Here is an 18,435-nt window from a genome sequence, read left to right on the forward strand (position 1 = left end):
ATGAACCAACTCCACCTTCCATCAAGTTGTGTTGACAATAGTATTTATGAGTCACCCTAATCAGCCAGCACTGTCCCTGTCCCAGATGTCCAAAAGACAAAGCTTCCTAGCAGAGAGAACAGCACAGCTGTGGTTGTGGAACAGTCACAGATGATATACAGATTCTGGAAGCTCCAAAGCTGCAACTGTATGTACTGTGAGTGAGCAGCTGAACCCAAATTCACACTCCCAGGGCTTCGGGTAAGAGTCTTACCTCTGAACAGCTGGCCCTAGAGTCTCCCAAGGACTATGCCACTGTGCTCCTGACTGTCCTCAAACGGGGCAAGAGGTGTATTTTGGAAAGGGCCTGGGAACCTCACATGGCCACACCAAACCCAAAGTCCACTCCAAGGGCCAGATAGTCGAGCATGCTAGAGGCCAAAGGGCCAGTCACAGCTACAAACACTAACTCTGGATCTTACTGTTACTAAAACAAACAAATAAACAAAAAATCCCTTTAGATATTGGAAAGCAAACAAAGAACGAATATACTGCACATTCATCAGAATGGCCGACACTCAGACACTGACAGCGTAAACGTGGATGAGACTGTGAATAAGGACTCTCATCTGTTGATTAGGAAATAAAAATGGTACAGTCACACTGAAGACAACTTAGAAGTTTCCTAGAAAGCAAAACACATCACACACTTACAATTCAATTCAGCAATCATACACTTTGGTAATTATATACTTTGATATTTACCTATATATGAGTTCCAAATGTAAGTCCATGGAAAAACCTGCACATGTGCTAATACCCTTTTTGTAATTGTACAATGTTGGAAGCCACAAAGATGTCCTTCAGTAGATAAATAGTAAAGGCAACTTTTACAGCCATGTAATGGAAGATTAGTCGACACTGAAAGAGGAAAGCACTATCAGACACTGTGAAATGGAGAGTAAGAACCTTGCTTCAACATCACTGATCAAAATAAGCAAATCTTCAAAGACTACACTGTGAGAGTCCAGATGGACAAGGCAAAACCTCAGAAAGCAAACATTTCAGGGTAGAGGTGAAGGGCGAGGAGAATGGACAATTCAGCTGAGCATGGAGGACTAGCAACGAGATAGAACCGGAGCATGCATACTATGGTAGACAGCAATCACCAGATTCATGAAATGTACAACATGAGTGACCTGAATGTCATCAATGGACTGAGTGACTACAACACATCACCATAGACTCACGTTGTAACTAACACTCTTACAGGAGATGTGGATAGAGGGGTGGGCTGTACCAGTATGCAAGAAGGATCTGTATGGGATTCTGTATTTTCTTCTCATTTTTTTGTTGTGAACTTCAAACTGCTCTTGAAATATAAAATCATTAAGTTGGAACCCCATATGTGCACATAGGGCGAACATTATGAATATAAACATCCACCTTCTCAAAGTGACAAATAACCTTCACAGTTCCATCATGATGTTTGACTGAATGGCTCTTAGTGCTCCACAGAAACTAAGCATGGTTGTGTCAGTGTGGCTCTAACTAAGCTTGATTAGTCAATGTGGATCTTCCAGCCAGGTTAATACAAGTGGGAAGGTCTATACTAAATGGAGGCAGGTTTTGACTTTTCAAAACCTACTTTTTAGAAAAACATTTTATCTATTTACATTCCAGACATTGCCCTGCCTCTCAGTCCACTCTCCCACAGTTTCTCAACCCACTGCTCCTCCCCCTTGCCTCCTTGCTCTTTCTCCACCAAGCATCCCTCTTTTCTGGGGCCTCAAGTCTCACGAGGATTAGGCACATCTTCTCCCACTGAGGCCAGACCAGGCAGTCCTCTGCTGTATGTATGCCAGGGCTCAGAGCAGCCTGTGGATGCTTGTGGTTGGTGTCTCAGTCTCTGGGAGCTCCCAGAGGTCCTGGTTAGTTGAGACTGCAGATCTTCCTATGGGGTCTCCCTCCCCTTCAGCTTCTTCTGTCCTTCCCCCAATTCAACCATAGAGGTCCCTCTGACTTCAGTCTAGTGCTTGTGTGTAAGTATCTGCATCTGACTCAGTCAGCTGCTGATAGGGCCTCTCAGGGGATAGCCATGCTAGGCTCCTGTCTGTAAGCACGTTATAGCATCAGTAACTGTCAGAGCTTGGTACCTCCTCATGAGATGGATCCCAAGTTGGGCCAGTCATTGGATTGCCTTTCCTTCAGTCTCTTTTTCATTTTTGTTCCTGTAAATCTTTTAGACAGGAACAATTCTGAGTCAGAATTTTTGACTGTGGTTTAGTAATCCTGTCCCTCCACTTGAAGCCCTGGTATCTCTACTGGAGGTGGAGTCTTTGAGTTCTTGCACCCTACAGTTGGGCATTTCTGCTAAGATCACCTCCATTGAGTCCTGAAAGTCTCTCACCTCCTGGGTCTCTGGCACTTTCTAGACGGTCCCCCCATCTCCCACACCTAAGAGGCTGCATATTTCCATTCATTCTCCTGGCCCTCTGGGCTTCTTTCCTGTCCCTCCCCCCATACCTGATCCTGTTCCTCTTTTTCCCTCCCTGTCTCCTCTACTACCTAGGCCCCTCCCTCCCTATGCCTCCTGTGATTATTTTGTTCTCCCTACTAAGTGGGATTGAAACAGTCTTGCTTGGGCCTATCTGCTTGTTAAATCAAAACCTACTTTTAAATAAGGGTTCTTAATTGCTTTAACCACTCTTCTAGCCCACCACCCACCAGAGGTAGTGGAAATAGGTTAATAGGGAAATAGATTAATAGGAAATAGGTTAATAGGGTATGGACCTGTTTAGAAATAGTTATTTGGAGCACATCCAGTCTGCGTTGTGAGGATTTCAGCAGTTCAGTTCACATGAATCAGCAGAGGCAGCTTGATCCACTCTAAAACACCATTCACAAATCAACAATGGCAGGTTGCTCCAGGAGCTGCCGGAACACTACCAGAAGTTCTTTAGTGTGCTTCTCTCTATGAGGTCATGACAAGCAATGACCAGCAACAAATGTCAAGGTGAGCCAATACCATACAGCATAGTCAGCGAAGACTAACGTCAGCAAAGCCCAGCGATGACCAGCAAAACATGGTAAGCCATACCGATACCACACATTATTGCCCACTGTCTCTTGGGCTATATTTATACACTTTCCGAACATCACATGCTCTTTCAAGTGTCCACTCTAGGAAAACATCACATGTACCTTTTCCAGGCTGCTTCCAGAGAAACACACCTGTCTGTTCTCAGTAAAACATCTCTCATAAGACAGTTTCCAGAAAAACATCACATGACACAACTGAGTCTCCAAAGAAACCAGAAATTTCCACTTCATATCCCCCTTTTGTTTAAAAAATTGTCCTTTTATCTATCAATTTGCACACAATAAGAAAAATGATAATCATAAAACTAGAACTTTATATCACACTGTAAACAGTTTATGTACAATATAGTCAAACAATAGTCTAACAAAAACAACCTTAAGCTTATATCACTATAAAATATTTAAGCAAAACAAACTTAAATTTTTCTCACTATATAATAATTAAGCAAAAGACTCCTTAAACTTCTGTCACTATATAATAATTAAGCAAAACAACCTTAAGTTTCTATCAATATACAGCACATAAGTACAACTTACAATCTTAGATGATAGCAACCATAACACATCAAACAACCAAAACCATCCACCCCAATTTAAGCGATTAGGACAGCAGTCTTAAATAATTATTTCCTGCTGAACTGGGATGAAGAATCCCTGTTTAGGGACTGAGGGGTAAAATGGTTAGTTAAAAAAAAGCTAGCTATAGCATTTATTGTCCAGTTTCTTCATTATCCAGTCTCAGCATTGTCTGTCCAACCTCTGTGTTATTCATGTAGTCTCTGTGTTGTCTGTTCATTTTATGTATTGTTTCCCAAGTTTCTGTGTGATTAATGATTTGGGCTAGCCCTTTTGAAGTCAATTTTCATTCATATTTTGGAGAAATCAGTAACTGAGACAGTCTGCAAATGTGAATCACCTGGGCTATTTGCTTTTTGAAGACATTCATGTCTCAGCTGATAAGAGTGATTGGATCCCTGGTTGGATCTAATCTTTATAAGTTTTGTTGGTAACCATATTTAAAAAAAAGATTTATTTACTTTATGTATGTGAATACACTGTGGCTGTCTTCAGATACACCAGAAGAGGACATCAGATTCCATTACAGATGGTTGTGAGCCACCATATGGTTGCTAGGAACAGAACTCAGAAATTCTGGAAGAGCAGTCAGTGCTCTTAACCACCAAGCCATCTCTCCAGCCCCCAGTAACCTTATTTTTTCATTCTCAGTAGATACTTAAACATAACCAAATCTTAAAACTATTGCAGGTTTCCATTCTAATGTCAACAAAGCCTTATAGTATATTGGTTAGCTTAGTCCTCAGTTTTATGATAACCCAGTGTCTCTCAGCGGCTGTTGTTCCTTTTTCAACAACATTAAGAAACTTGAGAGTTAACAACATATTATTTAGACGATTCCTGTGGGTTTTTACTATCCCCTTTTGTTTAATAAGCATCTCTTTTAAGATACGATTGGCTTTTCCTATAGCTGCTTGTCCTGTGGGGTTGTGCGGTATACCAGTAACATGCTTTATATTGTAATATGCAAAGAATTGCTTCATCTTATTGGATATATATATGCAAGAGTACTGTTAGTTTTAATTTGTGCAGGTATCCCCATAATTACCATTATTTCCAATAAATGTGTAATCACACAGTCAGCCTTTTGGGAACTAAAAGCAGTTGAAACCCTGAGTACATGTCAATGGTACAGTGTATAGACCTTTGCTTTCCACATTCTGAAAAATGGAAAATATCCTTCTGCCAGATGTCATTTCTTTTGGTGCTCCTAAGGTTACTACTATCATTAAGGAACAAAGTTTAGTTGTATAGAGGACATGTAGGACAGTTAAAATTATTTCTTTGGCTTGTTGCCAAGTGATGGAAAAATGTTTTCATGAACATGATGTTTCTCATGAAAATTTGAGGCTTCTAACACATTTCCTATGAGCAATTGGTCAATTTCCTCATTTCCTTTGGGCTAATGGACTGGGCAAACCTGTATGAAGACAAATATAAGTAATAAATAATGGATAATTTATACTTTTGGTAGCTTATGGGAATTGTATAAATAAAAAAGTTAATTCTTTGTTATCAGGTACAAATTCAGCAGTCTCTATATGAAAAATAACTCTTTATGCATATAAAGAATCAATAATTATATTAAGAGATTCAAGACAATACCACAAGGATTGCATACAATTCTGATTTTTGAACTGATGTATATGGACTTTTGATCACTTCCCTTATTTTATCTGATTTATAACCTATCCCCCCCATCTTGTTTGCTCCATATAGAATGTTGGTGCCTCTGGAATTGGTGTTATCTTTACAATGCATGGGAGAATCCAATTAGTTCTTTTTATAAACTGTGTACATTTGCTTTTTGAATTTTTATTGACTTCACCCAAGTAATAACTACAAGCTCTTTGACAATCTTCATTGATCACCTATAATGACATAATCTCAGAATTTGTAAGAGGTATTACAATTTTGGCCAGATCGGTTTGTGATAATTGATATAATGTTATTTTACCTTTTATAATTAATTCAGAAATCTTTTCTGTATATGTCTCAATTTTTACTTAGTTTACAAGCGAAGAAAATCCATTCCATAAAACTATCTTCTCTTTGCATAATGAGTCCAGTAGGAGAATGAATTGAAGGCAAAATGACCAAAATGCAAGCAAGTTTAGGATCAATTCAATCCACATAAGCATCTTGTAGTCTTTGTTCTATAAGAATTAATTATTTCTCTGTTTCAGCTGTTAGCCATCTTGGACTGTTTAAATTTGAATCCCCTTGTAATGTTTGAAACAAATTATTCAACTCATATGTACTTATTCCAGTTATAGACCTCAGCCAGTAAATATCTCCCACTAATTTTTGAAAATCATTAAGAGTTTGCAATTGGTCCCCATGGAAGTGTACCTTTTGTGATTGACATTTTTGTTGACTGATTTTATAACCCTCAAACTAAGTGAATTCTCTCTTTGTATTTTTTTTCTGGAGCAATCTGTAACTCCCCAGCAAAGCAGAATTTTTTTTGAGGCTTCAAGTATATGTATAAATTTGGTGAAACCATTGCACATTTGTATATATGTATAACTAAAACTGTAAATATTCTTGAGGCACATAAGGAAAGCACATTTGGTGGGAGTCATGGGGATCTGTATATAGATGGTCTCTCAACCTATAGGGATTTCTGCAAAGCAGAATTCTTTGTGTTACTTTAAACATACTCTCTAAAATGTCTTTTTCAGAATCAGCCAACAGAATGTCATCCATACAAAGATAAATGATTGAGGGAATTGCTTTTGAGTTATTTCTAATGGTTGTTGTACAAAACACCATAAAGTTGGACTATTTAACATTCTCTGTGGAAGCACCTTCCAGTGGTATCTCTTTAGTGGATAACTATTATTCAAAGTACATATTGAGAAAGCAAGCCTTTCCTGATCCTACTACAAGGGTATTGTGAAAAAGCAATCTTTCAAATTAGTTATTATTATAGGCCATAATCTTGGTAACAAAGATGGCAAAGGAAGTCCAGGCTGTACATGATGCCATTGAATTACGTTTTAACTGCTCTTAGTCCATTATCATCCTCCATTTTCCTGATTTCTTTTTTTGCAACAAACAGGAGAATTCCATGGGCTGGTAGACTCTTCTCTATGTTGAGCATCCAGCTGCTCTTGTACCTGTTGTTCAAGTACCTTCAATTTTTCTTTTGTTATGGGCCACTGCTCTTGCCATACAGGTATTTTTGATAAACATTTAGGGGCAAGGCTGTTGGTATGTCAGCAGTGGCCCCTTTTATAAGTTTGGAAACTCAATCTCTGTGATGTTCTGACTTTGGATAATGGGCACAGCTTGTGGTTTTTCTTGATCACCCATATCAATACCTTCCCCAGGAGCATCTACGATATCACCCCTAATTTTCTCATTTGCTGTCTCTGGAATCACAAGAATATCAATTTGAGTTCCACATTGCTGTAAAGGATCCCTTCCCCATACATTTATGTGTACATCAGCCACATAACATTCCAATTTCCCTGTTTGCCAGTACTTATGGTCCCACATCAATCACTTTTGTCTTATTTGTGATAATTTACCAATTCCTATAAGTTGTGTGTAAACCTTCTGAAGTAGCCAATCTGGATTCAGTGGTTTTTGGAAAGTATACTAACATCAGCTCCTGTATCCACCAAACCTTCTTTGTCAACACCATTTTTAGTACCATTAATTCGATCTCTGTTTGCCACTGTTTGCCAAAAACCATATTTTCCAGTACTCCCAAAAGCTTCTGTCCTTTCTACTGGAGTGGCCTTGTCCTTGATGTAAGAAAACAACAGCTGAGCAATACTAATCCCCATACCAGTTTGCATCTCCTTTTTATACATGCCATAATTTTTATTTCTTCCTTGCGATCCTCATCTACTATACCTAGAAGCACAATAAATCCTTGAGAAGTGAATCCACTTCTTCCCAAGATTATTCCCAGTGTCCCCAAAGGTAAGAGACCATACACACCAGAGGTTAACTTATAACATTTAACTTTTGGGGATAATGTAAGAAGGGTATCTGTAGCCAGCTCCAAAGCTGCACTTCCTTCTGTAGCATGTATAAGATCAAAAATGCTCAGTTTTCATTTTCTTGCCCTCTTGGTATAACCTGGCTGACCAACGGAAGATGGCTCATATTGTTTGCTTCAGGGCCTCAAACTGACAAGCTCCTTGGTTTGTCTCCCAATGGCAAGAGGTTCCCTTGTATGTTTCTCTTGAACCTGCAGTCCTTAGACCAATCTTTGCCCCTTCCACAGCAGCTACAATACCTTGGAAGGTCTTGTGGCTCACAGCAACCAGAACCTGCTTGTTCTCTTCTATGAATACTATGTTCTCTAGAGTCAATATACCTGCTATTGTGAACTCTGTATCTTCTACCCATACTATCATTACCTAAAATTAATTTGGACTTGGAAAGAGTCCAACTACCAAAGTTATCTTGCCCTTGCTGCCCGAGAGCAGACAACCCACACAGATCTCAGTCCCTTTTGACCATTGTTAGCCATAATTAAAATTAAGAACTCCAAGTTTGCCAGGAGCGTCTTAGGGTCGAGGTTTGTTTAGCTGCAGGCTCCCACCTAGCACCAAATGGGTACTTTCCCAGGGAGACAGCTTTTCAAGGTTCAGTCTCAAAACAATCTGGGTATACACAGAACTATTAACCAAAGGCATGCAGCTCAGACAGGAAGGTTGAGTTCTGCAGATACCAGAGTTAACAATGTATATGTGAAAGTAGCTAAGAAAAGTCTTAAATACACCTACCACACAGATAAACAATCTGCTGTGAGGGGATATGTACTTTGGTTAACCATGGCCATCTTTTCACAACATTTGCATATCTAAAGCATTGCAAATATATTTAATGAGTACATATAGGTTTGTCAATTATAGTTCAATAAAGTTGGGAGGAGAAATGGCTGATGAGCCACACAACCTCATCTGGTTGGCACTTTCAGTAAGGCATGCATGCATTTCACAGCTCATCCACATGGTCAGCCAAGGTCAGATCAACCAAATTGTAGGACCAAAGTCACCAGCTTTCATTTTTAAAGACATGTTTGTTGAGTTCTTTGCTTGTCTCATTCTAAGACGAGGACTTACCACTGTTGCTGTCTTACACAAGCTTAAGTTTAACATCTCTGAAAAGAAAGGCAGTCTCTCTCAGTTTTAGATGGTTCACTGCTAACTTTACTTGTATACAAAATTTCTTTTTGTCATTTTGAATTTTGTTTAAATACATTTGTTTTATCTGTATGTTGTTGGAACATGATCTAAGAATGAAGAGTGCAAGGAGAAATCTGAAGTGTGCAATGAGGAATCTGAGTGCTTGTGAGAGAACTCCAAGGAAACAAGATAGGGAGAGTCTCGTGACCTCAGTTTCTTCAAAACCAAGGGATTGTTCTTGGAATGTGCTTTTTTGCCCATCCTAGGTGTAACAGACAGGAATGAGCATATTCAGATTATCATTTCAACTGGCTCTTGTTATGTGTTTATGTGCCTCTATGAAAAACCATGTTTTGCCACATGCAGCTTGTCCTTTTGATTGTACACTTAGATATACGTGCAATGCAGATGACTCCTCTTAACCCCCAGAACACAAATAGTCTGATGCTGTGAATAAAGCTGGCTGTTGCATGAGACTTTAGACCGCCTCATTTATCGGCTCCATTCTCTCAGGTTTTACAATCTCTAGAGTGGAGACCGTGTGTGTGTGTGTGTGTGTGTGTGTGTGTGTGTGTGTGTGTGTGTATGTGTGTGTGTGTGTCTGTGTCTGTGTGTGTGTTATTGCATGCATACGGAGGTCAAAGGAAAACTTCCAAGGATTGAGTCTCTCTTTGTACCATATAGGATGTGAGTTGGATCCTCAGGTCCCCTGGCTTGGCAGCCAGCAAGCACCCCTACCCTCTGAGCCATCTCACAGGCCCCAATAATTCTACCTCTAACTAGCTGTTAGGTTAAAACTATAATGTAGAATCACAATTGACAGTGTTAGCAATATGTACATTTATCAAGTTGCAATGAAAGCGTTTACTGCATTTATTTGCTCCACGACTATGTTCCCACACTGTAAACCGATGGCAAACACACTGAAATATGGTATTATTGGAAAGTGTCTTCCGACCTAATGTTTGTACTGCAGGATCAACAACTTACAAGAAAACAGCTATGATGTAGTTAGACCTCAGCTGCTGCTTTCAGAACGGAATGCATTTTTAATCTTAGGAACAAAGTAGAGCAAGGCTCCTTCTGTTGGCTTTTTAACTTAGTGCTTTCTTTCAAAACTTTTTTAGTGTTGATCTTGTTTTTAAAATTGAGGTGGCACTTAAGGAGTAATGTTTACTTCTTCCTTACATAGCATGTAGTCAGAAAGGACATACTTTTGTTTCAGAAGTTTAAGAATATCAAACTTGATATGATTTGCCTGTCTAAGAGAGAAAGCAGTAGCGTGTCGCCTAGGAGAGAAGGTGGTAGTGTGTTGTCTATGTGAACAAAACACTGGGTTTCAACCCCAGTGTCAGAGATACCAGGCTAGTGACACAATGCTGTAATCCTAGCACTGGGGAGGTGGAAAAAGTAGGACCAGAAGTTCAAGGTTATCCTCAACTTACATATTGAATTTAAAGTCCAGCCTGGGCTACAAAAGGCCCTACCCTATTAAAACTAAAAATGATTGAGAAGGAAAAAAATCTTTTGGTTTCACGTCTTTGAAAAAACATGCTGGCATTGTTTGATTTACAACAGCTGCCATGGCCATAAACACTTTATCTTTTCTTGACAAAAATAATCTGGTGAGGCTTATTTGTCATGAGTAAGTTAGAACAAATTTATCAAAATTAAAGTTGAATTTTGCATTGCTAGTTATGCTAAAATGAGAAAGGAACTATGAACATTAAAATCATTGAAAGTGTTAAAATGTGTCTTAGCTAAAACACTTATAAAAAACTAATATCAAAATACCACACAATGGAACAGTGTCCCAGTATTGAAAATGCAGTGTCAACAGAAACACTAGTAATTCCTCTACCAATGCCTTCAAATTTGTAGCTTTACTGAGAATTTGATTAAAAAATGTTTTAGAACAAGACTGACCCTGCTTACCCAGTTTATAAACTGGTGCTAGCTGTATCCTGTTTCCAGTGTTACCAAGGACAATCAGAAATGGAGAGGCACGGTCTGCAGATCTTTCTCCTGCACCTGGGCAAGACTGTTCACTGTGGCGAAGTAGCTCTCTCACCAAGAGGCTGAGGGGTATCTGACAGGATGGCTAGAGATGTGAGGGACCTAGTGCTTAGTTTTCTGCTCTAAACAATTAGGCACCAGCTTCTGAAAGCTTAAAAACATAAACTATCAAAACCCAGTGGAAAGTGCTGGTCAACAAGCCTAAACAGCAGCACAAAGACCCCAGTCTTCAAACAGCATTCCCCCCAATACCCCTCCCTCGCCCCTCGACCTTTTCTGGTCTTGAGATGCCTTTAAACCAGAGGGTTCTCAACATGTGGGTTGTGACCCCCACCGGATCAAAAAACTCCTTCACAGGGGTCGCCTAAGACCACCGGAAAACAGGATATTTACATTAGGATTCATAACAGCAAGCAAAACTACAATGGAGTAGCAATGAAATAATTTTATGCTTGAGGGTCACTATAACACAAGGAACTCTTTTAAAGGGTGACAGCATCAGGAAGGTCGAAAGCCACTGGTTTAAAGTAATTAAGCTAGTTATGTCAGATTCTAACTTGCATGTCTCAGCTGTGGTTTTGGTATATACAACATTCTGTGAACACGCCAGCTCTTAGAGCTTCCTGGGGTTTATGCCTTCTTCTGAAGATATCATTACATAGATTACTTAGACATACCATGTATCAATAATTTTATACCATGTTAATTACAACATTGCACCATTTAGTAGATTTGATCAGACTATCTCATCTGCTTATGTCTGCCCCTAGGTCGTTTGTGAAAATCATATTCTTGTTCATAAGAGTTTGAAGTTTTTTTTTTTTTCTGGTTGTCTTTTGAGGTAGAAATGTTCCATTTTTTTTTTTCTGCAGCTGTTAAATAAAACATACGCTTAACACATAATTCTGCTTGGAGTGGCTTGCGTTCTACACTAAGTTGAAACTCATCCAGAATGATATCACTCTCAAAAGGCACCATAAGTCTGCTGACTTAAGGTTTTGCTTCAGCATTCTGATCGGTGTGGATGATAGGAAGCGAGCCTCACTGCCGTACAGCGACAGTAATGAAGACCACACTTTTACGTTCATGAGGCATTTTGTGCCAGATACTGTCCCATCACCCCCAGCACCGCTTCCCATTCGCCTCAGTTCTGTGTTGTGCTCCGCTCTAATTTGGCTCTGCTAACCAGAACCACAGGCAGAGGGAGGATGGCACTGGAGGGTGGGAATAGGTGAGCTCTAGTCTCTGAGCTCTGCCCTTATGAGGCAGACTAAAGCTGATTGCATTCCTCAACAAACGACACATTTTTAAATTAAACCCCGCTTTCCTATGGTCCCTCCTTTTGTAACTTTCTCCCAGTACAGTCCTGAGAGTGGTTTCTGTCTACTCTCTCCTTGCTAGACCCTGAGAACATTCTTCTGTTTTATAATTAATTGTCCATGGTTTCAGAAACAATTCTTTCAGTTACTGCATTTGAGTGTATTTTATGTATTGTTAAACTATTAGATGAAACAAAGGGTTAGCTTTTGAATTTAGCTCTCTTAGGAATAAAAGATAACAATCCAGTATAAACACGATCTATCTATTTCTTTAGTAAATTTTGCACTAAATGTCCTACTAGACATGCATGACATGCCCTGGTTTTGTTTATATACTCATAAAAACGTGCTCAGATATTTTTCAAAAGGAAATAAAGGATAGATACTAGCGACAGCTGAGAAAGCAGAACCCACATGGTCAAAAGACAAGAAATGCAAAAAGATATTAATAAATTTGGCTAAAAGAGACCCAGTAAGCATAATGGTCACCAGCACTTAGTGAAAGCCTGTATGTCAGCCTCCATTCTGAACAACTGACATTTCACGCCCCTCCCTCCTCAGAGGCACTCGGGATGGAGCCACTCTCTTCTCATCATGAAGAATCAGTCACAGAGTAGTGATGCAAACCTACTGGCCGCGTTGTGTAACTCATTGTCCTAGCCAGCTGCTCTGTTCTTGCAGTGTGTCTAAGTCAGAGTTTCATTGCTGTGAAGAGACACTATGACTAAGGCAACTCTTAAAGGAAAACATTTAATTGGGATGGGCTTACAGTTTCAGAGATTTAGTCCATTATTATAATGGAGGGAAGCATGGCAGCGAGCAGGCAGACATGGTACTGGAGAAAGAGCTAAGAGTTCTAGATCTGCAGGCAACAGGAAGGCTGGGGCAGGTTCGAGCTTTCCCGGCCTCAAATCCTGCCCCCTAGTGACACACTTCCTCCTACAAAGCCACACCTACTTCAACAAGGCCACGCCTCCTAATGGTGCCACTCCCTATGGGCCTATGGGGGCTTTTTTTACTCAAACCACCGCAGAGTGGTTTTGCTAATAAAGCAAGTTATAATAAAGACTCCAAGTAACGTGATCAGATAAGCTTTACCGTGACAGAATGGGAAACACATGGGTTGGGCCCAGTGTTAGGTTTGATTCCCGCAAGCTAGTTTAAATTATTCTCCAGAAAGCCTGATTTTCTTCTTGAGACATTTCATACGTTTTGCACATGGTTTAGTATTTTGTATTGTGTTGGTGTTCTGAGAAGAATTACAATTTCCCTTTAGGTTTTTGATCTGTAACTATGCCAGTTTATAAGCCACCTGTGGTCAATAAGTTTGGAGTAATATCTTCCACTTATCATGAAGAACTCCTGAAATCTAATTTTGAAAGTGCAAACAGAAGGAAGAGTCAAAAACCAAAGTAAGTCTGTGATTTTCTGCCTCTTCGTGGGTGTTCTGATTCACTATAGATGATCTTAAAAGTTTAAAAAACTGTGGAATTGTAAAAAAAATCCAACTGCAGTTTTATAACTGGAGATGAAAATACAAAAGTTAATATTTTAATTAGTTTATTATATTACCATTTATTACAAAAAGTTGTAAATTATATTTTACTTGAAATAAATGTTTTCTGTACAATTTAAATTGCTTCTGGATTCATGAAATGCATGAGCAAAAATTTTTAATAATGGCCATTTAAATTTAGCTTTAATAATGGATTTTAAATTTAGACATAATATAATGTTTCCCCATTTTGAAATTATTGGGATAAATTTTCTAAAGTGAATGCAAGTGCAGCTTAGCAGAGCTATTGCAAAGACTTTGTAATCACAAGACATATATCTTTCCTGTGTTTGCTTAATTTTTTTAGTTGTTGTGGTTCTGTTTTTGTTCTAACATCATACATCATAAAAATGAGGGGAAGCAGGAAAAGTTATCAATAAACCACAATGATAAAAATACAATTCATAACATAGCATCTAAGAATGAAGTTTTATTGGAAGTTCTAAAAATGCCTGTAATATATCCAATATTCTACCAATAGGTCAGATAACTGAGAAAAAGTGATTGGTGTGTCTGAACAGTCAAAGACACTAGAAATGAGAAGAGCAGGCCTGACTACTGTAGACTGTCTGATTCTTTTACTCTTAGAAACCCAACCAGCAGAGGAAAAATAGTTCATAAGAAGGTGTTCATAGCTGGCCTGATTGCATCTAAAATTGCAATTTTTCTAGTGCTTAATACAGGAGTGGCCAAATAGATGAGGGGCATACCATGGTGGAATAGATTGGAAATATTTGTAAGAAAAACATGTTTTATTTTGCCATATTTAAAGGTATTCACCATGAGACTGGATATTTGTAATTTGTGATTATGTGGCTCATAGCATGTTTCATTTATTGGTTACCAGAAGTTAACTTCAGGTAGCTTTTACGGCTCAAATAAGTGCTGAATACAAATTCTATTTATCTGCTACAATTCGAAACAGCTGTTTTTAACTTTTCTTAAGATTGGAGGTAGTCTCTGTAGTTTGATTCGATCACAAATTCATGGCTCACCCTATCCTGTCCCCAACACATTTAGAAAATCATTAAGCGTCTTAGTTGTAGAAGCAACACATCAGGTCCTGTTTTACTCTCTTACTGAATAGACATTGTCAAGACCACAGAAATGTGATAGGGTAATGGAGTATATGACTTTCCTCCATGGTCTAGCATCTGCTTTAAAAGGGATACAGTTGAAATTTAGCTTTATGTAACAAAAATAATAATCTGAGAACTGATTACTCTAGTTAATGACAATTGATATTGTCTCCTCCTACTCAACCTGTGATATTCAGTGGTTGTTGTGGCAAAATTATTCCTCTCCTAGATCCCTTTTCTCATTTGTTCACATAAACAGAATTTTTACTAGGATACATAGTGAAGCAATATAGCATGCATTTCCCAGATCCTCTTGCTGTTAATGTGACCTTGGTTGTGATCCCTTTAAGTGCAGTTTTAGCAGATTTTTTTTATAGTTTAATTTTGTGTTTGTTTACAAGGAGAAATATGTCTTCTGTTTTCTCGTTCTTTGTTGTTTCCTTTTAGTGGGAATTGAGTTGCGACCACAGTGGCTAGAGCAGACACTTTGGCCCACAAAGTAGCAAGAAAACTGACCGTGTGGACCTCCTACGAAGACATGCTGGCCTAGATCACATGTCTTTCGTCTTTCACCTGAAAAGGCGATGTCTGTATCGATTACAGTGATTTTGGCATTTTATAGCAGTTGAACTATTTTTATTGCATTTGAAATCTGTTTCTAATGTAGCTCTTGACATTAATTTCTCTGTAACAAAGCAACTAGAAACGCTCTATAGCCTCCATTGTCGTCTTGTCTTTACTCTTTCCAGATGACTCACTGGTTGCTCAACTGAACAACACACCCACTTTTGGGCTTTGGACCAGTTGGGTTAGGGGAGAAAATTCACCTCTTACAGCCCTTTTCCTGGATTCTTATACATTCAAACATACAGGAAAGAGATGTTCATAAACATCACTGACAAACAGTACATTCTGACTCACCCCACTTTCTAACACCCTAGAACTACTAAGCTGAACTTTCTACTCGAACTGAACCAAATTTCACCATTCTACCGCAAAACTCCTTTTGTTGGAGAGAAAATGAACAACCCCCTTGCTTTACTGCATTTTCTCCTTGGATATCATTGTCATTCCACATCTTGCAAGCTTATGATTTCATCAGACAGTTCCTGGTGGCACCAGATTACTGCATGTTCAATAGAAAAGTCACATGAATTTAATAGTTAAAATTTGCTTTAATCTAATTGATATATATCTTACATATTGTGATAATTGTATACTTGAGAAGACCATTTAATGCTCAAATCTGAATGCTAAACATTTGATGATGCAGGAAACTCTTGTGCCTTTCAATATGTTATCTAAGAAACACAATAATTTTTAAAGCTATGCTTACCTTACTATTCTATAGAACACTAAAATTTACTGATCCTCTCTGTGTGTTGGTTGGTACTGATCTCATCTTTCTCTATCCCCTCTCCTTTCCCTCATTATAGACTTTATGGTCACTAGTCTACTTTCAAACTCCAGGAGACTAAGTATGTTAGCTTCTACATATAACTGAGAATATGTTAGAATATGTTACTGTGTCTAGATTACTCCAATTGGCATAATGTCCCTAGCTCCACCATTGCTGGAAATGACTGGATTTCACCCTTTTTATGACAGAACAACGCTCTGTTTTCCTTACCCATTTACTCTGCAGCAGGTCTTCCTTGGGCTGCAGGAACTGAGAGGTCATCTGATAGTTCCATTTTTAGTTCAGTTCTCCTTATTGTTGGGTTGTTTTTTAAGAACATTGACATCATCTTCAGTAATGTCTATTCTTGGTTCTTCTCTTAGCACAGTGAAGAGTATACTTTCCTTCATGTTTCACTGATCTTTGTCCACCCAACACAGACATTTTGCCAAGGTAAAGCGGCATATTATTATGGCGGGGATTTCTACTTCTCTGATTATTAGTAATGCTGAGATTTTTTTTCCAAATTTGTTGGCTGTTTATGTTTCTATCTTTCTTTAAAAAAAAACCACAAGTATCTCCCCACACCATCTCTTCACTGTATTGGCTGCTGCCTACTTTTACCGTTGCTGACTGTGTTCCTTACACTTCACACACATCAGTCCTGCTCACATGACTCTCCTGCAAATGTCTCCTCCCTTTCTTCCCTCTTCCTTTTCAGCTTTTCATTCTTTTCTTTGCTGTGCCAAATTGTGACCTCTCTGCTCTATTGCTTTTGCTGCTTGTGATTTGGGATGTTATCCAAAAAGTCTTTGCCCTTACCAGTGCTTCCTCCATACGCTCTCCTAGTATTTCATAAAGTGTTGCATTTAGTCTTTGATCGATTTTGACTTTAGTGTTGTGTTTGTGGTCTACCAACTTTCATCTCTGGCATATGGTTGTCCAGTTTTCACAGTACTCTTTATGGAAGAATCGATTTTCCCTTCAGTATATGCTCTTAGCATCTTTGTGAGAAATCAGTTGGCTGTAAGCACATGATTTTATTTTAAGCATATGAATATATTTCTGGGGTCCTGTGGATATGTGTGTCAAGAGTTTCAGAAAAGCACGTGTGTATGAGTCTGTCAGTTATGACATTTCCCTTTCAATGAATAATGGGAGATATAAGAAGGTTAAAAATGCATGGGTGTTTTATCTTTTAGAATTAAGTATTTAATATTTATAAATGTATATAATTTATTTAGATCCAATCTATCCCTCACTTCCTCTCCTTTCCCCACTCCCTCTACTCTGCTGAAGGTCCTTTCTGAAGCAAAACATTTCAAGTAAAGTTTGCCTTTGTTATTTAACTATATGAAGTTAAAAACTGTTACTTATGTAACTAAATCTATCTGAGATTAGTAATTACATTTGAGGATAGATGACATTAAACATAAGACGTTTGGTTGTTTTAAAGTGTGCATCATGGAGACAGCCTTGAGAGCCTCTGTACTGTTACCAAACTCAGAAGAGAGACTTTATAAATTCAAGGGCAAACATTTAGAAAGGGAAGTATTCTGAATTTTTTTCTATGTGGGTTTTGCTCAGAATTCAGTCTGTATTAACAACCCTTTATTCTCACATTCTCTTGCAATTCCATTTAGTAGTTACTGTTTGAACCAGAGGATCTCCATTTTCAAAACTTAACAGACTCTATGGGTCATTAAGGCTGCATCACAAGTTTAAAAGCTAAAGCAATATCAAGACAGAATTAGAGACTATGTACAATTTTAGATAATTTTAGAGCTGAGTATGGGATGTCTTTAAAGCCTACTGGATATGCACACAAGTCAAGGATATCAGAGGGTATTTCTAGTGTTTGACCTCAAAAGTCCAGGCCCAAGGTCTGTGATCAAGTGAGATCAATTCAGGAGACTGCTGTGTTCACAGAATAAGCTTCTGTGGTCTTCCATTTCACTGACTTGACTCCTGGTTTATCCTGTTCAGGATATGAATCTCTCCCAGAATTCCTGCTGCATCCACATGAGTCATGCCCACACCAAGGGGCAAAGCTCTGTCATCCTGTAAGTACTTTCTGATTTCCAGGAGAAGCGATATTAATTATAATTTGAAGTTGCTGTTTCAGTTCAATTTTTTTTTACCTGTTGTTTCAAATTGTGATAATTAATGGAGGAGGAAGAGGAAGAGGAAGAGGAAGAGGATGAAGAAGAAGAAGAAGAAGAAGAAGAAGAAGAAGAAGAAGAAGAAGAAGAAGAAGAAG

General features: G+C 38.6%; 1 protein-coding gene across 4 annotated transcripts in view; it reads left to right on the plus strand.

Moving 5' to 3' along the window:
* Positions 1-2,985: 2,985 nt before the first annotated feature.
* Tmem232 (transmembrane protein 232) overlaps positions 2,986-18,435 on the plus strand; it is a 214,701-nt gene continuing 199,251 nt past the window's right edge. For 2 of the 4 annotated variants that reach the window (XM_028755703.1, XM_028755704.1), the window contains exon 1: positions 13,436-13,554. In XM_028755703.1, coding sequence (XP_028611536.1) covers positions 13,436-13,554 — 119 coding nt within the window. Of the gene's footprint in view, positions 3,069-13,435; positions 13,555-18,435 lie in introns of those variants that run through there. The other 2 variants (XM_028755705.1, XM_028755706.1) reach the window with 2 other exon arrangements.

Source organism: Grammomys surdaster, unplaced genomic scaffold (assembly GCF_004785775.1).
Source record: "Grammomys surdaster isolate TR1022 unplaced genomic scaffold, NIH_TR_1.0 126076, whole genome shotgun sequence".
NCBI lineage: Eukaryota > Metazoa > Chordata > Mammalia > Rodentia > Muridae > Grammomys > Grammomys surdaster.